Here is a 24,826-nt window from a genome sequence, read left to right as displayed (position 1 = left end):
TGTCCCAGAAAAGTCGTCAGGTTGAGCTTCTCTTTAAATGAGGTAGGCCTCATTTAAAAACATATTGTGTCTTGTTTCATTTTATCAGTGTGATTTTACAGAAGCACATTGCTATCATGCAGGCAAAATAAATTCAAAGCACTATCACTTTAAAACGTGATATGTATCTTGTTTAAACGTGATAGTTATCTTAAAACAAGATAGTAAGATAACTATCACGTTTAAACAAGATCCTTATCACATTATAACGTGATAGCTCTTGGATTTATACAAAAACATATATATCTATATCTATATATATACCATATAATGATATAAAATGCATATTATATATTATAATATAGAATATGATATTATATATTTATGGAGAAATGAGTGCAATGCATTGCCACAGTGTGAGCTTTGAGTCTTCCTACAGATTTTCAGAAGGATTCAAGTCAAGGCTACTGAATGGAAAAGTCTATCATTTTTGTTTTGAGGTCCGAAACTAATTTATTTCTTTGGCTGTGTGGACTCAATGTCTTAACAAAAATCCATCTTTGTTTCATTTTCACACTTGTGTCAAGACAACATTCAGCCCTCGACTAAAGGCTGACAACCAGCACCACACCATGAGGTTCCTATCTACAAACCGACTTGTTGGTTGGGTGTGTTTGGAATTATTTGCACTTTTACTCCTACTGCAAAAATATGGTGCGTTTAAATTTTGGTCTCATCTAACTTCACTATTTTATTAGCCTATTTCTGCAGCAAACTTTAAGCAAGATCTAACAAGCTTTTTCTTCAGAAGTGAAGTCTTGTGCTGCTGACCAAAAAATCATTAGCCATATCATATAGGCTAATGATATGTTTACTGTAAAACTGTACCCCTGCAGTTCAATGACGTGGTCTCTGGGTTATGGATGTCAAGTCTTTTAATTGTTTTATTCCTCTTTCAGGAATCTTGTAAGAAACACCTGTGATAGATTTATAATGAAATTATGTTCTTTTAACTTGGTTCACTGGAAATACTAATAATAGTTTAGAAATACATCTTTAACCAATAATACCAACAATATCTTTTGTAACAGCAAAGATTGCAAAGGTATTGAGAATTTCAGGTATTTCAGCTAATTTCTTGCCTTTCTTTGCCCTTTTGCAGCTCATTTTCTTTGAGTTTAATAATCACTTCCTGCATCATTTCATTTATATTGTTTATTTTATTTTTATTTGTTTGCATGTGTTAATTACTTGGCTTTTTTTCTGACATATGCTGTAAATTTTATATAAATAGCTCACACAGAAATATTTGATCCACCAGTTAATGACAACTTTAGTAAAATTATTGACTGATAAATGCCCTGTTCTCCAGGAATACTTAGAGAAAAGAAGAGCCAGATTTACGTTTTCCCACACGGATGAGCAACATTGACAGATCGTAGATGTATGTTTCTAGCCATGTCATATTGGACGCAGACAGGAGTGGAGACACAAACTGGACATGTACATGGATGTTATAGAAGACGGAGGGACAGATGTTTTCCCGTAGTGTCAGTGTCTCTCCAGCTCCTCTCTCTGACAGCACCACCAACTGACTCCTCTTACATAACCACACCCCCCCTTTTGGGCTGCCGCCTGCCTTTATTGGCTTATTTCTCCCCTTTTCAGCCTTTACATTTTTACCCCACTTAACCCTGCAACTCATCCCTAACTGCTCATCTGAATTTCAATCTCTTTACGTCACAGATAAACTATAGCTACTGTTGCACTCAAGGCACATGCGCCACGTTAAACAATTCATATACACGAGGTGAAAATTCACATCGTAGAAAGATGCAAAGATCCAGTACAGAGGCGTTTTCCTCTGTGGTGCATTTTCAACCAACTCAAGACCCCTGAATGAAAAACAGCACAACTTAAAGATATTTTATCAATTTCTAGCCAATTTATGCTGTGTGACTTTAGTAATGAATGAATTTCTTGGCTATAAATGATGGAGTCCACTAATGGACATTAAAATGCCCATATAACAATAACTGCTTACATAATCACATTTGTTGTAAGCTTTTAAAATGCCTGATTGGTCTGGATGAAGCTAGAATGTAATGTTACAGAAACTAAAAAACAAGACACATTCACGGCCCTAAAGCTGAAATCCCTCCTATTAGCTTTAATCTGCTAATATCAGCAAGCTTGCGGCTCAGATGAAGGCTCCATTTTCTTCTTGCCTTCCATATTCCAATTTTTCATTCTCAAATCACAATTGAACATAAACGACATCATTGCAATGCAAACAATGCAGATGGCTTCAGTTGCCGCGAATGCAAGACTGCATAAACACATACTCATGCACAGTAAGAGCCATTTCTTGAATCTCATGTTCGCCAAGCTGCCCTTCCCCCCGCCCAAAGATCTCTCTCATGCTCACATACGTGCACCTTGATTAATTAAAGGCTGAGCTTCTGAAACTGTCCTGACCTTTTCTTAACCGTCATTTATGTACATACGTGTAAATAAATTACACTAATGGAAACAAAATGGAGCCCACTGGGGGAAGAAAAAGCTAGTTTCATTCATTCTGTGCAACATGTAAGACGCAACATTTAGAAACAGGCTGATTTCTTTTGTTACAAAACAATCTCATTACGCCGAGGTTGTTTTAATCACAAGGCCTGCCTAATGAAAACGACACTGGTGTCAAACATCGATTTCACTATCAATTTGCTAATGAGACTTTATTCCTTACTTAGCTGATCAGAAACAAATCCATTTTTCCTTCATCTAATTTCGAAAGTTGGACACTAATTTCAGGGTAGAAATCTAAATTTGAAAGCATAAGAAAAAACACAATCCTTTAGCCTATGGCATCGGCATCAGTGTAAGCCTTTGACGACACACAGTAGGTGTGTTAAATCTATAGGCATTAGTCATCTGCATTACTCCCAAACATGCAGATCATCTCCATGTACGTGCACTGAAACCAGATTCATCCTGTTCCAACAGATGAACCCCAGTCAACAAATTTAAGGGGGGGGGGTTGAGGTGACTACTAAATTAGAAGTATCTTTAATTACCTGAAGTAGCTGATTTTATTTGTCACTATTGCAATCACTTCTGTGATATCTACAAAACCCTAACAGAGTGAGGAAAGAGGATTACCTGGTCGTACCACTCCCGGTTGGTGCAGGTGCACTCAGGCCACCATCCTCCTTGTCCACTGGAGTTGTTGCCGTTTACTTTGGGGCCACACTTGGACTGGCCCTTTGGGTTTGGGCCTCCAGGGCCTCCACCAGACATAATCTTGCCCTTACTTCTCCCCAAAGTGCCACCTCCACCACCTCCTCCTCCACCCCCGCCACCTCCTCCTCCTCCCATGCTTCCACCCCCTCCTGAGGCTGGAGGGGGCAAGGTCTGGCCTCCCCCGTACCCAGGTGGGTATCCATAGGGCTCGGCCTGCCAGTCTCCTCCGTACGCTGGGGGGTCCATCCTGCGCAGAGCTGCCATACGGGTCACCTCATAACATTCTGGGCACTTGCAGCAGTGATGGTGTTTGTGCATGCTGGCTGTGCTGGCTGGGCTGACGCTGGGATGAGCGGCGTGGCACTCGGTCTCTGCTGCCTCCTCAGATCTCACACGGCACGCGGCGATCAGCTCGCAGAGCGCTAGCGCCGAAGGAAATAACACCAATCACAGGAATTTGTACAGATTTTCCCCTCTGTCGTGTTTTTTTTTTTCTTTTTCTTTTCTCTCTCTCTTACTCTCTGTTTTGGTCAAATCCGGTTGCTTTATTCCTCGTGGATGTAGAGAACAAAAAAAAAAAAAGAAGCTGAAACTGAGATGGATGGGAAGCAGCAACAGGAAAACAAAAAATACAAAATGGGCACGTAGTCTTTGTCCTCTTGACGTAGAAGATCAAAGGAAATATTTAAGATATTGTATGCCAACACGCAATCAGAGACCAGCCCTGATGATAGAAATTTCTTCTTGCTTCTCTTGGTTCACAGTGATACGCATATAAATTCATAGATATATAGATTCTTTTGTTTATATATCATATATATTTACACACACAAATACATATAAAAATATTAATATAAACAGACGAGCACAAATACAGATATGTACAAGGATAAATGTATATTTATATATATAAATATCTATATGCGTGTGTACAAATATATATATAGATATATAAACAATATGTATAAATAAATGATATCCGCAAATGAAAATCTTCCTTGGTTGATTCTGTATCTTCTTGATGTGTCAAAAAAAAAATTCTCACGTTTTTTTTTTTTTCCTCCTGCGTTGAAAATCGTTGCCTTTTGCTCTCTGTCTCTTTTCTCAGGCTGCAGAGAGGAGCTGAGCGCTGGATCGCCTCTCAGTCAGCTTGCCCTAGATGTGGATTATTCAGAGGGATGCGAGCGAGCAAGAGGGAGGCTGGTGAGAGAGATAGAGAGAGGAGCAGCAGCGAGGGAGGAGGGGGAAGGATACATAGCAGCATCCCTCTAGCAGCTCAGTCCTGACAGCCACAGCCAATCAACTTGCAGCGTCGCCATCAGCAGCAGCAGCACCAACAGGACTGAGCGCTTCACTAGCTGCTCTTAAAGGGGCAGCGACACCGACGCCTCGCTGCTGCCCGCTTTGGGTGAGAAGACACTTCTTCACAAAGTACGCCACAGCAAAAAAGAAAAAAAAAAGGGGGGGAAAAAGCACCGCGTGTGTTTATTTTCTTAACATTTTCAAGAGAAAGAGCAAGGGAGTCCTAATCCGCAATCAGTCAATGACAACCACAGACCGTAATCCATCAAAAGTGAGTCTAATCCATGTTTTTCATCAGGCCAGTGCAGCCAAAATCCAACTTACAATGAGCACCCCTGTCCCTCCAAATGATCACTGGCCACCTCCCCGGTCATCTCCAGTTCAGCTGCAGACTTAAAGCCTGTCCTGTGCTATCACTGGCCATCCTGAGGCTCTGTGCCACGACACACATCTGCATATAATCTCACAGAAGAAGCATAAGCATAAGACAATCACAGAGTTTTTACATTTCAACCATTCTTTGTCTTTTTTGGAATTATTCTGCAAGACGTGGTCAAAAAGAGCACAGTGGGAGAAATCTGCCCTCGTGGATCCTCATTTCAGAACCATAGGGGAATTATTTCACGTTCACAATGATGACATCAACACATGTGTACCAAACCAATAAGATTACACGCTTTGGCTTTCGAGTGGGTGGAGGAAGAGATTGAGAGTGTGAACGTGTGAAGGGAAAAGGAGAGAAGGAGAGCCTATATGGCTTTCATGTTGCTGTGGCAGTTATATTTCAGTAATTGGATAGGACTGCCTGGGAGCCGCTTTACATGCTTATAAATTTGTAGTTTGGTCACAAACTGGATACAAAACATCCTGACACAGAGTGAAAGGTTTGTCTTCACAGGGAGCTGATGGAAAGTGTTACAGTGTCGCCATTAAAGCCCTGTACGTATGCATTATTAATGGGGACCAGAGCTGGGTGTGTCATTGTGTGTTTATATGTAGCCTTGCATGTTACGGCGCCTATATTTGAACATGGTGTGCTTCAGATTCAAATTCAACATCAGAGTAGCATTCTTATCAAACCGAACAGGATCTTAAAACGAGGCCAAAAGTGGCTCACACAGCAGGCTCAGCCACACTTAATTACATGCAACAGTAACTCACTTCATTTTAATGATATTCTTTCACTCTATCCTTGTGCTTCCTTCAAGAAGAAGGAGAGATTTGTGCAATTTTATGCAGAAGCAGGAAACCGCGAACGCCTGGGGATGCAGCCACAAACTCTTCCGAAGTCAACGAGAGCGTCAAGGCGAAGGTTTGAAGCAAAAGATGTCGGCATATCGATCCAGGCACACATGACCACGCACATGTGGCAACTAATCCTTCCCGGTGTTATTCTGTGGTTCACTTTAAAGCCATCAGAAGAGCAAACATAAGCAAACAAAACAGATGTATATTGATTTGCAAAATAAAGAAAAATGAGGCAGTCAGAGAATTATTCAGCAACAAATAAAGATCCACATACAAGATCGTTTTGCTGTGAACGCCAAGCAAAATTCAAGAGAAGAAGAAAACAAACTTATATCTAAAGAAGTTTTTCTGCATTACAGGGAGAGCTGAAAAGACAAAAGGGTGATAACAATTGTCATCTCATAATAATAATAATGACAATAATTATGATTTATAAAAACAAAAATATAAAAACTGTTACTAATATTATGAATTCAGAACTGTCCATTTGTGTTGCCAATAAAACAAAATAAAAACAAAAATTTATTTCAAATTTATAAAAGCATCCAGTTCAGTTAATTGTTAAATATTCATTATTCTTTAAATATTCAAGTACTGCCAAAATGTAGTAGTTTATAGAACCTAAAATTTCACAAAAAAAACTAAAATTGGCATTATTACATAATAATGATCAATGAATAATAAATAATAAACTTAACTAAGATATAATAAAAAAACATTATTTTTAAGCCAAATTCAAAAAGTTCAAATTCATATGAAATTATATACATTCCAGCTTAATCCTGATTAATGTTACTCAAACCAATTTCTTCCTTTATTGTATTTGCAAGTACCAATTATAACTGCATAAATTTATGAATGAACCACTCTATAAATTGATTTCTATTTGAAATAAATGTGCCCTCTAAAAATCTACTGGCAAATGTAAAAGAAGATGCATTAAATTAGGAAATAATTTTCTTCCTTGCAGCCCTTTCAACACTATCAGCTCAGAACCAGGCTGCACAGCCCTTATTACATAAACCCACCTGGACATCCTGTAGCACACACACACATGCACACCCATGCACACACACGCACACATTCATGTAGTCATAACGAGCATTACAAGCCCCAGCCACTGCACAAACCGTGCATTGAGCTTTTCAGTCATTTCTAGGCATTTCTCTGAGAAGCTGTGTGACTGCTCCTTTGTCACCTGACAGGATGTATGACCATAAAAGGACAGTCGGTAGTGAGGCAGTCTTAAAGGGGCAGGTTCTTAATAAAAACACACTAAGCCTCTGCCGGGCCATTCAGTTATTGCAAGAAAGAATGAAGAAGCAAGTTGTATATGTGCAAAAAATACCAGTCTACATGCTACTTTACATTTATTGCATCAAACTTTTGTAATGTGGGGTTATGCATCATTTCATGACGAAATACTGAAAAAGAAGATGGCAAAGACACTATTAATTAGAAAAAAGCAGCTGCTCAGCTATTCAAGCTAAATCCAGCACCACCAATTGATAGAATAATGAGAAAGGGAAATATACCCGCTGTGGGAAGCTAAAATTGATGGTTAATGAGGGAGATTTTATCAGAGCTGCACCACTGAGAATGGTGGATTTTGTGCAAGCATAAAGGGAACGAAGAAGAAAACAGAAGAGCTATGAAAAGGAACGCAAGTAAGAGGTTAGAAAGACCAGCTAAAAACTGACAGGAAGGTGAGGGTATTTGGAATTATATGATGAAGGTGCTGCAGGTCCATGACAGATGCCATGGAAGAGGAGAGATGAAGCTAAGGTGCCCTGTGTGTGGGCAGAAATGCAATGACTAGAGGGGGCTTTACTGAAGCATGGTGCTGAACAGAAGGGGAAGTAAAAATAGAGAGATGCAGAGAATACAACAAAGTGCCTATGCATCTGTGAGTGCAGCGGAATGCTAAATAAACTGTAATTGCCTATTCACCCAGCCACAGAACAGTGCAACGCACCTGAAATCAGTGTGCATGCTGTGTGTGCATCGACGCAAAATGTGCAAAACCGCACGCGCCGGAGAAAGAGAAGAAAGAAAGAGAGAGGAATAAAAAAAAGAAAAAACAGACACAAATTAAAAGAGGAATGAAAAAGACAGCATGAAAAACAGAGAAGCGAGGAGAGAGATAGAGCGGCAGAGCAGTCTGAAGGGATGCAGGCGGGGGAGGAATGTGGTTTCCATGGTAACTAGGGGGATAGGAGGGGAGGCTGAGCTCTGGGTGTCCGTTCCAGCTCCGCACTGCACCGGCCCTCGCCTCTCAGCCGCCTTGCTATCACTCTCCAGCCTCCCCCTCCACATCTTTCTCTCTATGCCCCCCACCACCTCCTCTCCTCTCCTCTCTTCCTCTCGCTCTCTGCCGTTCCCTGCGCCTCACCTCACCTCCCTCCCCCAAAGTGACAGTGGGAGGATCAAACATGCACACAACCTGTGCCGTCACTGGATTCTTATGCAGCCATTATCATCCATGCACACTGAACCCATGTGCTTACCGCCTGCACCCCTCCTGTATTTTGTTTTTTTTAACCCCCTTCAACTCCCCTGATCCTCATGCTTACACCCCCACCTCCACCACCCACTCATTGCACTAGATCTGGGCGCAGCTGAGGAGCAAAGCGCCTGCAGCCACTGTGCTGCCATGTGCCACTGGCCGTGTTGTAATGGGGAACGCATGTGAACACAAGGGCCTGTAAAAGCACTGAGGAAAATGGCAGGCTACTGAGATGCCTCACGAAAGACATGGACCGATCCGATTGCTCATATTGGCCAGCCTCTGAAGAAACTGCCAAACATCTGATTTATCTAGCAAAAAGTTGGTTCATACGAGGCCAAAAGCAGCAGCTGAAGAACCGAGATCCTTTCGTTAAGCAACTAACCGACACTTCAAAAAGTCCGACACTTGAAATCCTAATCCGAAACATTTATTGAATGACAAATTGACATTCTGAACAAAAGTACCCCTTCCTGGTGATATCGATTGGTTATTTTAAATTTTTTAAATACATGCAGTGTCTTGCAAAAATGTTTGTGCCTCTTAAAGGTTTTTATTGTAACACATCACCATAACCTTCAACATGCTGTAAAAGGATGAAATCTAATAACAAGAGCATATGTATGTATTTTGTCCCCTGATTTAATCATTTGTTGAACCACATTCAAACAGATGCATTTTAGGAAAGACACTTAGATTGTTTTTTGATGGCTTGCAGACTCAAATAGTTCAAGATGCTTTCTGCGATTCCTTACAGAATAATATTAAAAGAAGATGTAGGTATTTGTGTTTATTTAGCAAGTTTATTGCGAGTATTTCTGTCATTTCTCCTCTGACCTTTGGCATCTCGACGAGGGAGCGCGCCACAACACCGGAGACTCGCTCCACTTTGAGGGGACTGCTCCTGCTGGTCACTCGAACCCGAGACACACCTTCATCCTCCTGGTCCTGCAGCAAGCACAGATGTTTGGTCTTATATTTCATAAAATAGATCTTTTTGCAATTCTGCATAATAGGAATCCCTCCTGTTCCCTGCCATTGTAAACATGATGAAGTAGGCACTGAAAAGAAGAAGGTTTATAGGGCAACAATAAGATACTTTTTTTAGGATGAAAATACAATATTCTTGCCAATTTCAAAATGATCACTTTAGCGAAACAGCTTAGTGACTAGATAAAACCAGATATTTACACACACTATAAAAAGACAAATAACCTTTGTTTTGCAGTTAACTTTTCATTCTATTTCTCTTTACATTTTTAAAGTTTAATTCTGATTTAAAGTCTACCAGTAAGAAAAGAAAGTTACGTGTCTATTTCTGATGTGCATAAATATTTGGTTTCAGCTGAAATTATTTCACAATTCCATATAAAATGCTAAGTAACACATCAGAAAAAGAAGACGAAATGTGGGTTTAAAAGAAGAAACCGACATTTGCTTTTAACTTGCCTTCACTTTCACAATTTATCATTAAGAAAGTGTGATTTAAAAAAGATGAAATTGGTGAAAAATTATTCAAACCTTTTTTTTTTAAGACAGTTTGAAAAACAACTTCCAAAATGTTGCCACAAACTTTGATTGCAGTGTGAACATAAATTAAAACACTGATTAGTAAGTAAAAATAAGAAGACTACTTGCCTGCTATATAATACTGACATTACTTTGGAAACCGTCACCTGCTTGTGGGGCTCAGGTTGTGAACTGTTTGCTTGATCTCGTCTTGTAGGACAAATTCACATTAGACATCTCAGTACAGCAGAAGACTTAAAGCCAAACAAACTTCCAAAACAAATGCAATGCAGCATACGGGGCTGCATGGTGAGCTTGCATAGTTGGAGTCTTTCGTACCTGAAATGTATGCCCACCAATGCTGCAATTTAGAACACAGTGTCCAGTCAATGACACCAGAAGGCAGCCTTTAGAGCAAGTCATCAATAGTAGTAAGTTTCAAAAGTAATTACTATTAATAACAGCTCTGTATAAATCCCCCTATAGCACCCGAGTGAAACAACATCTACTCTCATTCTCAAGTCACAAAGACAAATGTTTATATAGAAACAGCCCACAGCCATAAGCATGCAGGCTGCAGTACTTTTCCAATAAACAAACAGGAAATAGATACTTCTGTAAATTTATGTTATGTTTGAAGCCTTTTCTCAACAATTTCTTCAAATTTAAAACAAACAGACCTTGTGCTATGTCAGAGATGCTGAGCGCATTTAGCTTTGACAGCTTTGTTTCCTCATGGCAGAGGTGACAGGCAGGTCAAGTGAAAGCAAAAAATGCTCCTCCCAGTTTCCTGCTAAGCTAACAGGTTTTCCATTCTTCATCCAAAGAAGGGGATTCCTCCTCCTCTCTCACCTGCTGCTCTGCACCAAATCATTGAATTTGCACTCATTTAGTTTCCCTCCCATCTTCCACTCATGTGACAACAGGGTTTGAATATAGATGAGCACTTCAGTGGATATACATGAAGTAGCTTGCTTTTTGCCTTTTTAAACTTCCCAACAGGACCACTTCATCTTTCCAACCGGTTCAGGATTGTGTCTGTGCCCTACAGCCAGCTGGTACCAAGGGAGGACAGACCAGGAGCCACACAGCACCGAATTAGAAAGTCAAGAGGGTGGATCACAGGGGTACTGAGAGGAGCTAAATGACGTTCAGAATGTGGTCATAATTTAGGGTTTAGATGTTCAAACTGGGAATGGACATACTCTGAACACGTGGAGCTTGAATTAACCACAAAGTAGCAGTTCATGCTTAACTAATCCAGTAATTCCCAAACAACTGCAAAACACTGAGGAACCGCTTAATAAGGTTTGAAAAAAAGAAAACAAAATAATCAAAAGAGGGAATTTGTTACAGAAAATAAGCACATTTTATAAACTGGTTTAAGAAGAGGCAAAGCCATTCAAAATTTCAAGCTTTAAAAACATCTGACTATCAGTAGTCAAAGATTCACGGAAAGCAGCTGCTAAAAATAAAGAATCAATCCTAAAAACTGAAAAGCCAGAGATTTGAAACTAAATTGGGTCAGTTAACCTACCAGAAGTTTCCAAAGTTATGACATTATCATTTCTTTGTTTAATGAGATGTTGAAGACATTATTAAATATATCTCTGACAGACTCTTTATCTTATTATTGTGGTGCTTAGCAAATAAAAATACTTTTAGTTATTCTAATTGACCTATGACAAGACATGTTTTGTCTGATTTAAGTTCAGACAGTAAAAAAAAGGTGCACGTGTCTTTTTATTCAACATTTGTAAACTTCTGGTCTCAACTGTACATTAGAAAGTTACTTCAGCTGGAAAAATATTATACTGGAGCATCTTTGGTGTGTAAACAACTGTGGGAGTCGTAAAAAATAGCTGTCCATCGCAAATGTGACAATAGTTTAAAAGTTCATAGAGAAGTGTTTGTACCAAACCATTCTCCCTCCATAAACCCCCCAAAATGTCGTAGATGTCAGGAAAAGATTCCTGTGGTTCAAATAGTTATGTGTGCCTTTCGTCACCCACATGAAGCCAAAGCTCCCATGACTCATGGCAAAATGTAGAAATCTTAGGAACGCAGGTAATGACATCGTGTTTCAGCTGCCAAGTAAAAGCAATTCACACACAACACAAGTGGCATCTCATTCAATGTAAACATAAAGCACATTTTCTCTGATCTACAATAAAATGTGAAGCAGTAAAATTACCTCCCACACATCCTGCCCGCTGTCTTCCTTTACAACAGTTTGTTCTGCATTCAACTGCAAGGTCACCTCGTAACACTCTTGAATATCTGCGGGGGGAAAAAAGAAAAACAATAATGATTTTTTTTTTCTCTCTTTACTTGGCAAACATAATCACTTCTCAGTTATATTTTGTTTCTGCTGATAAATTTCAGGAAGCTCGCAGTTTTCATTGGGTAAATTTGGAAGATTGGGATTAAACTGTTTACATGGAAGTTATGTCTTTACATTTCCAAACATACACCATATATTCATTTGCTGAACTATGTGACTCAGGCTCAGTGTATCAATCAGTGTCTGAGAGAATGACATAACAGCTCTACATAAAAAACAACATTGTAATAGATTATCAAAGATCATGACCCCTGCTGACACCAGAGTATGAGTAAAGATTGTCTCGATTACCATGCATTGATGTGCCCCAGAATTTATTCTGTATATTTTAACCACTAGAAGGTCAGTAAAAGCCAACACAATCAGTTATAAAAAAAGTTTTCTGTTTATTATTCCACACACATCACATTTTCTTTCTGATTCCAGACATCTATGATTTATTATTGCTTTTTCCATTACAGATGAGAGAGCTAGAGAATAACTTCATGGTTCTTTCTCATATGGTGCAGTGTTGCTTAGTGTAGGTATGCAGGTAAGCCTCAATAATAGCAAAAACACTCAAAAATGTTATGATTGTGCTTGTAGCCTGGGAATAATACATCTCAAAGTGAATGATCTATTGGTGTAACTCAAATTCTCCTTTTTAATTATATTTCTAGGAAAGTACCAAAAGCAGCTATGGCTCAACACAAGGTTAAGTTCATATTAATGTGATTAGTGAGTAAAAGCAATTAATTAATAGATGGATGGATGCATTTTCAATGATATTTCAGAGCAGAAAGTATAAAGGATTTATGGGCCAAAAGAAAAAATGACTCATATTCTCACCTTTTCTTTAATTGTTGAGCAAAACCAATTAAAAACAAACTTAAAATGCAATTGGCAATTGTGCAGTAGAGTCATGAGCCAAAGTAGATTGTGTATCAAGAGACTCCAAAACGGAGAACATAAATAATAAGCCTGGTTTGAGTGCCAAATAAACTGAAATTATGTCAAAACAAGTGTCACCAAACTCTGAATGATTCTGTTCTTGGATATTAGACCTTTAATATTCAAAAAGTCAAGTTAGGACTGTAACTCTACCAGCAACATGACGGTTGATGGTCATAGCAACAGCAGCTGAAAGGACTTTGTTCCAAGTTTTTAGGATTGAAATTTGCCAGTATAAATAGCAGTCTTAGGATTAAGGCTCAGTCTACGCCTTGGAAAACCAGAAGACAGAGTCGGAGCAAAATGAATCCAAGACTTTCAATGCTATGAAGCAAATTTGCTATCTCAGAACAAAGGTGAAAGATCTGGAAAACTGTGTTTGAAGAAAAACAAAACTGCTACTGATCAGTCTTCGACAGGGAGACAAAGCTGGAAACTGCGGAAGTTTATTTAAAACTGCTACAGCGTTGACAGATTTTGTCTCCTGGAGAGAGCACACCAGTCTCTAGACCCATCAAACCAAACAAGAAAAGGGAAGTTCTTAAGATCATCACTTTGTCTGGGGCTCAACAAGACAGTGGGCCATCACATATGAGAGAAAAAAGTTCTTTCATCTGAAACTACATAGAAAAGCTCTGATTTTAACTCAGCCAAAAAATGAATTTGTTGAGAAATTCTGTGGATTCCAGTAAAACTTTTATAAAGTAGATGAAGTGAGGATGTGGAAAAACACACCTGTTCTGTTTAGAATATATGACATGTACACAGGCATGTTGAAAACTGGGTTATGTAGGTTTAGATGTAGAGAATAAGATGATTTTTTGCTTATATTTGATTGTGCTTTCACATTCAAAGATGTGAAAGCACCTTTGATTATAGGTATGCCACTTTGAAGCTCTCCAGGTCTGAATAGTGTGTGTATGTCAAAATAAAGGGTGTGTGATTTAGTATTCAACTGTGCAGGGACAGGGTATATTGCTTTTGCCAGTGTTTTACATTTATGAATAAACTGATTGAAGGATAATGAAATTAGTTATTTGAGTGGCCTCTTCAGGCCTGATAATTGCATCCATTTCACTTTAATTTTCAACCAGAAAGAATGCAGAGCTGAGTGGAGCATTTGGATCTTGTACTGTGAGATTAGGGGAGGTTTTTATGGGGTTGAGTTGCAGTTGTACCGACTCAATAGCAATGGTGCTCATGTGCAACATTAATGGTATGTGGACTGTAGCAGCTTGGCTTATATGCTGATCAAATGCTATATATATATCCCACAGAGTCAAATGTGTAGGTAGGAAATGCAGGAAGGATGTTTTTGATCCTAATTCATCACGTCTTCCTACGCCTAAGTAATAAAAGGCAGATACACAAAACTGTAACAGGTGAACACAACACCTAATGAGCTACTAATGAAAATTTGCCAAAAATCTGCAGAATATCTCCTTTATAAAAAAAAAATTAAAAGAGGAAATGTTGATTAGGACATATTTTTAGTTAAAAATCAGCATTATGTTTATTCCATGCATTTTTAGAGTGTTTCTTAACTGTGCCACACTTTCTCCTTTCAGGTTCCTTCTGAGTGGCAAGCATTTGATGAGAATATACTGTGACATTTTTGCTGATGCCAAACACAGGACTAGCAACTGCAACATAAGAAAATGACAGGAGAGTTCATCAGCTTTCAAAAAAACAGGTTCACTAAAAGTTCAAGTCAGGTTTCAAAATTCTCTTGAAAAGAAGATCTTGTAATTTTCCAAAATCAAAGATGTCATTTTTGTTATAAAAACTATACAATTCTGGCTTCTGTGTGTGTGCTTGAGACAGAGACATGAGCCAGAATGTCCCAACAAGACAATGTGGGAACAAAAGTGTAAGAATGGAGCATTTGACTCATCTCTGTGTCTGAATGTGGAGGAGTGAAGCCATGTGTGGGAAGAGCAATTTGTTGACCAGCTGACTAAAGAGCAGCCTCACTTAGACAAACTCTCATGTACATGCAAACACACACATACCTAAGCTGAATAGTTCAGATATTGTTCCATGCTAATGTTTTGTTATGTTTGCTGGCATTTATTTAATCTGTGGCAACAAAATTTGAATATTTAAAGTGAGGAACTCAATGTGAAAAAACATCACAGCCTTTTTCTCAGCATCACCAAGAAGTTTTTGGGCTAGCTGGCTAAATCTAGTTGTAGAAGCATATATGTTTAACTGATCAGATAGTAAAGACAATGTTGTCATCTAAACAATATAAAGATGTGTATTAATTCTCACTGTGGTGGAAAGGTGGTAGGGATTGAGCCAATGGTCAAAACCTGACTTCAGCATCTTTGTTAAATATAAACTTTGGCAATACCCAAGAAACAAAAGGCTTAATTTAATATGCATTTTTCCAGGCTAAATAAAGACATACATCCAGTGTTAGGACTTCTGTCATGCCTTCTGCAAAGGCATGACAGAAGTAGTATGTCTCTGCATACTACTTTCTGTTGTTAATAATGCCTTTTATATCTATATTTACTTTTTCATTGCACACAGTTATCCACTACACACAATCCATCCATTTTCTCTACACCCATTCCCCACTGGGGTCGGGAAGAGTGCTGGTGCCTTTCTCCAGCGAATGTTTTGGACGAGAGGCAGGATACACCCTGGACAGGTCGCCAGTCTGTCGCAGCACTACAGACCATGACTTTCTCATCTTTTTCATCTGCTGTAAATAGTTTTTTTGGAATGACACTTTTTGACTGTCCTCTACTCCTCTACATTCCTCATTTTTCTAAAACACAACCAGTGCAATGTGCCGTTCTTGTCAGAAATAAAACTTAACCAAAAAACTGGTGAAAAAGCAGCCAAGAAGCCAACATTTTTAGGAGACTTCGGAAAGCCAAGAGAATATTTACTAAAGATTATCAGAGAGTTTGGCTGATTGGAAGCAAATCTGAAACACATTAGAGGTGGTTTAAAGGTTTCACACAGTTAAATACTTTCAAAGATGGTAATAATCATCTCCAGTCAACAAGGAAGTTCTGCAACAGATGGTGCAGCCTCCACAAAGCCCTGATCGGCATTAAATCGGTCTGGAACACCAAACGACTTGACACAGACTAAATATGTAAAAGTGGAGGCAATTTCTCCAGGATACTTGCCAAGCACCTTAAAATTTGAACAAATATGTCTCTGCATACTACTTGCTGTTGTTAATAATGCCTTTTATATCTATAGTTACTTTTTCAGTGCACTTTTTAGGATGTAATCAAGAAAAACATCATCTTAATAAAACATCCTCCTTCTTTTTAGTGTATCATCAATACATTTAGTCATATGACCTGTTTTTTTAATAACATAAGTGCTATTTCTACTTTAAGTGTAAAAAAAACCCTGCATCTGAGAAGTCTTGCAGGATTTGCTCTATGCCTGCATCTTGGGCACCTCGGTTTCCATTTAACACATCTAATTACTTTTTCTGTTCCTGTAAAAGGTAACAAGCTCTTCGGAAGGTGCTCGATCACCTCTCCTTCAGATGTCAGCGTTCTCATTTTCAGTCACATAAAGTACAGACAGCTTTTCTGTTTGCACATCTTGTGGCCTTCTAAAACAGTCTCAGCAATGCTCCACGTCTGGAAACCACATAAATTCCTGGCCAGGAGACAAAACACACAATTCAAGGCAGAAGCCACTCTGACTGAACTTATTCTAGATTTATATTTAGATGGGAAAAAGTTTGCATTATATTGGTTGGAGTCTGTTTGACACAATTGCACCTTTGACAAATGTCTCAGTGTAGGATCGGGGAGCCACAGACCTCTTCTTTTTGTCATATGTACCTTTTGACTTGGATTGATTCAGCTCTCCACTTCCTGCCAGGGTGAATCACACACACAGACAAAAATGTGCCCCTGGATCTTTACATGATGACGAGCAACCCACACGACACTGATGGAAAACTAGGTCACAATTTCAAAGCAGGGCAAACAATTCACCCCCTTCTCACAGCCTCAATAAAACATTCCTGAGGCATTTAGGGTCCTCTGTAATGTAACGTGTGTCAGTCTCAACTCCCGGTCTCCCCCCCAACCCTGGTGCTCTGCACCATTTGCTTGTGTGCTGGAACAAAAGGACGGATGCACAGTTAAGGCAAGCTTTGTTTGTGACAGTGCAACCATGCAGACATCCAATCAAGTGGCCAATACCCGACCCTCCCACGTTGGATGCAACACCTCGATACACCCACAACAGAGCTTAGAGATATACCTTACCATCATGTTGACACATCAATCCGAAACTAGAGTTAATTATTTTCTTCCTCAGCTTAGACGGCTTTGCTTTTAAGCCACCGGCACAGTGACAAGCACAAAAATGCTGTAACTGAAACCAGCTCGCATGGCCCTGAGCATGTGAAGGTAAACACACTAGGACCGGATAAAAGAATGACTAATGTTTATATTGCGCCGTGTTCTGATTATAGAGCTGTGAAACGACTGCACCTGCAAGCCGCCCTTTCTCCATGAGAACCACATGTTGAACGAGGGTTAAAGCCTCTCCAGCCCTGCACCTGAAACAAAACGACCACAGGCCTCTCTTCACTCTTCTGTTCCCTCCCTTGTACGCTGCTTGGTTGAGCTGGAGAGCTGTGGAGGAGGTTTGGCATGGTAGCCAAGAGCAATTTATTTTCCTGTCTGCCTCAGGCTCGGCCTTGATTGAAGATTCTTTGTGAGGAATGTTTGGAATCCTGATTTGGAAAAGCTAATCCTCTCTGAGTCTACCTCGTTTCTATAAATACGCTGCTGTGTGTCAATGAGCTCGACCAAAATTACAAACATTTTCAGGCTTATGAAATTCACATTAACATTTCATTGAGCTAACTGAGGTCTGTGGAAAGTATTATTACAAGTTTGGACAGGGCTGCACAGTGGGCCAGATGTTGACCGGCACCTTAAAGTGGCTCTCCAAACTCACCCCGGATAAAATACTAGATTTAGTGACAAAACCAATTGTAAGATCCTTAACCCATATACAATTATTAGAAGATCATGGTACCTTGTCTATCTTGGCTATTTCAACTAATTTTTCTTTGACGTCACACAAGAAAGTAGTGTCTTTGAGGCGCTGCCTTGAAATACATCTCCAGATATGCCTTTAGAGGGGACCTATTATGCAAAGTTCACATTTTCAATCTTTCTGTATTTTCATTTGGGTCTGAATTACTTCTAAACACAGCCCAAGTGCTTATAACCCCCCCAGTCCTTTCTTGACAAGTTAATATTTCTTAGTGTCTGAAAAATTAGTTGTTTGAAAAACCTCTCAATTGTTATGTCACACTTGATGCACACTTCGCCGTTACCTAGCAACCCAAACAGCTGGTTTTACCGCTGTTTGCCCTGTATAATGGCTGCTGGAAAAGACAAATGTTTGTTGTCAGCTTATCATCCAAAAACCAATCGCTGCATTTGTGTTGGTTTTGCAGGAGGTTCAACTTCTGATTCTTCAAAGATGTTTTGTTGTATAACTGAGCATCTCTTTGCAACCATTTTCACAAGCAAGTATAAACTCTGAGTGGGGAGGGAGGCTAGTAGCAGCTTATTTGGATTTAAAGTGACAAGAGGCTCTAAAACAGTTCATTCTGAAAGGAGCTCAGAATAAGCAGAACTGAGCAGACTAAAATATCATTATCTAAGAATGCTTTTGTGTAGAAACGGTAATGAACATGTCGTATCCTATTGTAATATGTTCAAGAAAGTTTAATAGGTTACCTTTAATTAACTCAAATATTATGAATTAACCTGATAGACAAACAAATCCACAACATTTGTATGTTTCTACTACAAATGTTGTACTTGTATACAGGCTTATTTAAAGGCAAGGTAATCTAAATAATATTAGCAATGCTAAGTGACTTAAAACAAGAACAATCAATATGATTTTACATCAAATACCAAGAACAAAAGGTGATGTTTATTCACTGTGTCTAAGTGTCTGGTTGCAGTTACATATGATAAACCATCTTAAAGAAGAGTCACGTTTCCCATTTGAAGATTTGAACTAGTACCAGAAATTAGTGGCAAAGTGCAAGCATAGTGGTAATACAATTCAGCCTTAATCTAAAAAATAAATAAATAAAATTAACCTATTTTTTCTTTGTTTTTTGTGTTTGTCTTTTAGTATTATGTTTTCAATCAGGATCAAAGGGATATGAATGTTTTTAACAACTCAGTTTTCAAAGTATGCTGTATTCCAGGGCCAAATGTATCAGATTACAGTTGCTGTAAAATGGAAGATGTCAAAGTTGTTGAAGAGATTTAAAGTCTAAGGAAATAATTATTTTTCTTATAATACACTGAGGCAACCAGCAATCAGAGCATCACATATAACATCTCTGATTTACCAGCATCCCCACCAGGTACAAACAACACTTGATTATTCTGGTTTCTATTACTCATCTCCTACTGTGGCTCTTTGCCTTCTTCTGTGATGAGGAAGATCACCTCCCACAGGCAAAATACCCAAAGCTCTCAAGATAATTCTCAAATATACACAGCAATGAGAACAATCCATGCAATTTATTAAAGGCGATACACCAGCTCCTTGGTCTGCGTTAGTGTTATACTGGAGCTGCACAATCAAGCATTGAGACAAATACAGACATATGCTCTTAAAATCACAGGAAACAGCAACTTAGCCTCCACTACAACTTCCTGTCGTCAAACAAGAAGGGAAAAAATAATTCCCAAGACCTTATGCCTGGAGTTTGCATCAATCTCACACAGGAAACAATATTTTAAATTCCCCTCCATATGCCATCACCAGAAACAACAGTGTGCTATATTTCTTTTAACTGCTGCCTGAGTCATGGCACCCTCCCCCTCAGATCCCCAGCAAAGAAGCAGCAGTGGGTCAGCAGAAGCAATAGCAGAGCCGAGGGCGAGGATCATTATAACATGGCTGTGGTAATTAGAGGGACCACTGAACCATTGGTTAAAAGGATGCAACGTGTTTTATCTGCTCTACAAAAAAAAGAAAGAAAGAAAAAGGAAAGCTAGATTCACTCTGAACCCTCAAGCTCTTTTTCTTTCCAAAAAAACTAGTCATGAAGGTGTAGGTGGTTACAGCAGATCTTTATATGAGAACACTTTAGGATTAGCATTACCAACAATGACAACAGCAATTATGAAAACTTAATGGAAGACTCAAGTGAGTTCAGTTTCACAAAGCATACCGTACAAAAGAGAATATATGGTCAATTCGGTGTGAGAAATGTACCAGAATGTCCTGGATTAATACCAATTAGTGTATATATAAACTGCTTTTGGCTTTCGTAGGGTTTTGTTAAAATCCAAGGATGCTACAAAGTTGGGGGTTGGCACAGAGCAAACCTTTGTGGGGGACACTGAAAGGCCTCTTTCATAAAGCTTAATTGGGAAATGTGTGGACTCAGTTAACGTCCCATAAAAATGAATAAAATGTGACCCTGTTTGCTTCTTTTCGGTTTGCCGACAGCTGCACAAATTAAATAAGTTGTCCACATTTAAAAAGTCCATATTGAGAAACAGCTGTAAGTTCAGCTAAAGAGTAAAGTTTGGAAAGACTTGAATAGTGTCAAAGTACACTGCTTTGTGTTGTTTTCCTTACCGAGAAGAGCTTGGAAAAGCTGGCTGCCCAAGATGGCAGACACTTTGCCCACACTGGTCTTCAAGGCCTGCTCCTCTGGGCTGGTCAGGTTGGCCTGGTATTGTCTGAGGAGCTCCACCGCCCTCTCTGTGTCTGCATCACAAAACATGCATTTCTTAAGAGCACTTTTAAATTGAAGTGTTCATAATTTCTCACAATACAAACACTGTATTTTACTGAGGTTTTATGACAAACGAACAGGAAGGAGGGTATATTTGAAAAAGGAAAAACAATTATGCGTGTGTGGTTCATCACTCTGACTCCATACATTGTAGTACAATTTTTTTTTCTTTTGCAATTATTGGTTTGTCTCTACCAGCATTGCATATCTTTGCTGAATATCTCTGCCACATTGGTTTAAAAATATACATATATTGTACACACAGGATCAGTTTCTGAAGTTTTTATACCGATAAATCAACACAATCTGCCCCTGAGTGTTAAACATGCCAAACCCTAAACTAAAACCTATGCCATCCAATCAAATTGCTTAAAACCTACAACTTCCCCGTAAGAATTAAACATGGAGACAAGAGGTTCATTTAAGTGGAAAGATATACGAGTGGAACTATCTTTAAATTGTGTACTAATGATATAAAGTTAATAAAACACAAGGCAAAGTTGATTGGCAAACATATCAAAGTGAGTATTTGGATACAGTACATTATTTGTTGCAGACTAATGCATTGGTCTTTACTTTCCTATGAAAGCACAAATACGAGTTTTCTCAAATCTTGGTTTTGGTCAGAGGTCTTATAAATAATATTTCTAGTTATATTACACTGAGTTTCCGTGTGGATGAATGGCAAAACACACATCAAAATGTATTTGTTTCCCCAAATATCCAGCGAAGTGTGAACTTGGTGTCAGGCTGGGCAGAGTCCTCCTGCTTTAATATGCTTATTTACAGTGTTAGCTTTTCTCCATAGACAATGTGTTTCAATTAAGTTCAGTTTTGAATTCATCTTATCAAAGCACCTTCTTGCTGGTAGCAAACATAACTTCTTTGTGCTTTCTTCCATAGGTGTTAAGATTTGTAGTGTTCTACCAATAGTTGTCTTCTTGACAGATTCTCCTACCTAATCTTTATATCTGTGCAGCTCCTCCAAAGATACCAGGAGCCTCTTAGAATATCTCTTAGATGACTCTCTGATTATCTTGCCAGGCCTCAGGGCTTATACAGACAGGCATGTTTCTTTAGCTGAGCAGTTGAGCTGAAGTCTTTTCCATTTCCTAATGATGTATTAAGATGCTCAAAATTTGGGAAGCTGTTTTAAATTTTAAAAATCCAGTATTGCGATCACAATATATAATTTAATATTTAAAAATGATATCAGCACAGACAAAAATAAATAATTATGTGCAAATTTTAGCATTTAAAAGACTACAGTTATAAAAAAAAAGTCATACATTTGTATTTATTTTCAAATACACTCCAGCTGTATTCTCCAGTCATATTGTTTTTTGTTTATTGTACTACAATGCGGTAAACTTGCATTTAAGCTGAGGGAAAGAAACCCCGAAAGGGAAACATTTATATTTTTGTCACTGACAGAAATAAGTTGCATATATTTCAGGCAGGCAGCTCTGTGTTGTTGCTGAACTCGGTGGGTGGTGAGGGCAGAGAGATGATGCACATCACGAAGGTAAATCTGCTTGCAATACCTGAGCCTGAACACTGATCGAGACACACACACAAAAAAAACCTCCGTTAGAAATCATTCCCAGTCCGGAAGTGGAAGTCCCCGAGATTTTTTTTTTCTCTCCCTCTTTTTAACCTCTAGGGGCCATAAATAGTAATTCGGGTTGCTCCAGAGATTTCAGCTGAGATTAGAGAGACAAAGACAAAAACGATCGCAATGCGAACCTGAAAAAGTAACACAAACTTACAGGAAACACCAAGTACAGAGATGGAGAAGTACTTACCATATTTATGCACCATGGAGGGCGCGACTTGAAACGTCATTTATACGAAAGATGTTTTGGTTTTAAGATAGAATTGCAAAAATAAACACTGCGCTTTTTTAAATAAAAGTTACATCTCCAGTTCAAAATCCACTCCCAGTTTGCCAAACTGACTTTACCAGTATGATCCACTGACTGAAGCAGGGATGTGCCTGGGTGAGTCTGTTTACTTCATGTTAACTTTCCCAGAAGTTTTGGGCAAATCGGCCCCTAGTCCATGTCACGTCACTCCTCCCATTGGACACATGCCTCGCCACGATGCCGAAGTTCGCCTCTGATTTGTGTTTTTAATTTGAAAGCACAGCTGCCTATGAATCTGAATCATTCATAGTTCTCTAACCTGGACAATATAAATTTACACAAGTAAATGTCCTTTACAATAATGTCAGTGCTTTTGTTGTCACAACAGAATATATCTATATGTAATAGACGAAATTGCAGCTTTCAAATTATTATCATAAAGTAACCTTGAGCAATCAATTATTGATTTTTTTTGAAAGCAGAGTTTACTACCCAAAGCTTGGCCTGAAAATCTGCAGATTCACAGACCACACTGGTGAAACGCAGTTCAAAAGATCTCGAATGCCTTGCTTTAGAAACATTTAAAAACAGAATGAGAAACAAAGTAATTGGCATTTGTCAGCATTGCATCAACAAGTCCAGGAAATCATTGATGGGTTTCAGATGCAACCAATAGAGGCAAAGACACATTAGCCACAACACATCTTAATGACCAAGACTTAAAATATTCAGTGTACTGACAAGACATAAGTTTAACCTTTTAGAAAGTCTGCGTCCTGTTACATCCTCAATAAAACAAGCACAGCATTAAAACACAGTCAAACATGGTGGTGATGCGATGATGGTGTGGGAGTGCTTTGCCATTTCCAGCTGCTATAATTGATAAAACTACAGGTTCTGTTTCTAGCAGAACAGAATTAGTTCAGGCACTCAAGCCAACTTGGAGCAGCAGAACAAATATCTCAAGAACACCATCAAGTCCAACTCTGAATTACCAAACTAGGTGTTAGAGTGGAATAGTTAAAAGTTGTATGTAAAACTGATTTAATTAAAACAAATACAGCAAGGTAAATAATATTTCATATACCTAAAGGCAGATGTTTCCACCATCACTGGGTGTAAGGTCTACTTTTTTCACCCTGTCAGAGCAAATCAAATTTATTCTACACCTAGTAGTACATGTACACACTGAAAACAGATTCAAAGCATAATTTTATTGTATTTTATTGATCGAATGTTTCATGAGTGTAGAGGTGGTGAGGGTGTCAAATATGCATGGATGGCCATTTCAAAATAGAGTAATGCTTTTACAAAAGGATGTCTTAATAAAATATAGTCCAGGTCTTACAAGTCAACTAGTTAGTTTTTAAAACAGGGTTGAGCGTTCTCATATTCCTCTAAATTTGTGAAATAGTCCTTTACTCTGAATCCGAATCAGAAGCTAACTTCAGCGTCGCTGCCTCGCCATCGTGGAAAAGATCCGCTGACTCAGCCGTACGTAAGAGTTTAAAAAACATAGTCAACTCTCTAATTTACATTCTATACCATGTTTTATCCACTATCATCCGCGGTAATTAGCCTTAGGAGGGCTGAGCGGTTTTTATTTTGACCAACATGAAGTCGACTCGTTAACATCTTCTTGAAGTGCGCGCCATCTTGTGGCAGCATAACGTGGTGCTGAAATAAATCACAGTTTAAAGGAGAACTCCACCGACTTTACGAACCTGGCTGGTTAGCTCCAGGAATGAAAACGTTAACTGGTAAAATGGCTCAAGTGATTCAACCGTAGGTGGAATCGTAGACTACTACAGGTTTAAAGTGTCAGATAAAATATGTCAGTAGTTTAAATAAGTTTGCTTACCAGTGCTGTTTAGCCGGTTCCTCATCCCTCTTGGAGGCTAGCGGATGGAGACTACAGTAGCCGCTACCATGGCAGCTACTAGCATAACACACCCAAATCTCCACACAACGGTTGGTAGCAGCGCTGCATTCTGGGTAATGTAGGCACGAGGACTAACATCTCGGATCTTTTGGTTTAATTTAACATTCTAGTCATGCTCTCTATCCCATTTTTAATATTCATGTTGCTTTATAAAATATATATTAAATATAAA

General features: G+C 38.8%; 1 protein-coding gene across 18 annotated transcripts in view; it reads right to left on the bottom strand.

The window, feature by feature from the left end:
* LOC129360682 (disks large homolog 3-like) overlaps nucleotides 1–24,670 on the bottom strand; it is a 104,756-nt gene extending 80,086 nt beyond the window's left edge. For 3 of the 18 annotated variants that reach the window (XM_055031021.1, XM_055031031.1, XM_055031025.1), the window contains exon 1: nucleotides 3,139–4,501. In XM_055031021.1, the coding sequence (XP_054886996.1) occupies nucleotides 3,139–3,537 (399 nt within the window). In that variant the 5' untranslated portion in view covers nucleotides 3,538–4,501. Of the gene's footprint in view, nucleotides 1–3,138; nucleotides 4,507–9,112; nucleotides 9,224–11,978; nucleotides 12,065–20,687; nucleotides 20,820–22,652; nucleotides 22,863–24,573 lie in introns of those variants that run through there. The other 15 variants (XM_055031017.1, XM_055031016.1, XM_055031018.1 and 12 more) reach the window with 15 other exon arrangements.
* Nucleotides 24,671–24,826: the final 156 nt, after the last annotated feature.

This window comes from Poeciliopsis prolifica, unplaced genomic scaffold (assembly GCF_027474105.1).
Source record: "Poeciliopsis prolifica strain line A6 unplaced genomic scaffold, Auburn_PproV2 SCAFFOLD006, whole genome shotgun sequence".
NCBI lineage: Eukaryota > Metazoa > Chordata > Actinopteri > Cyprinodontiformes > Poeciliidae > Poeciliopsis > Poeciliopsis prolifica.
This window is presented reverse-complemented; position numbering and strand designations above follow the sequence as displayed.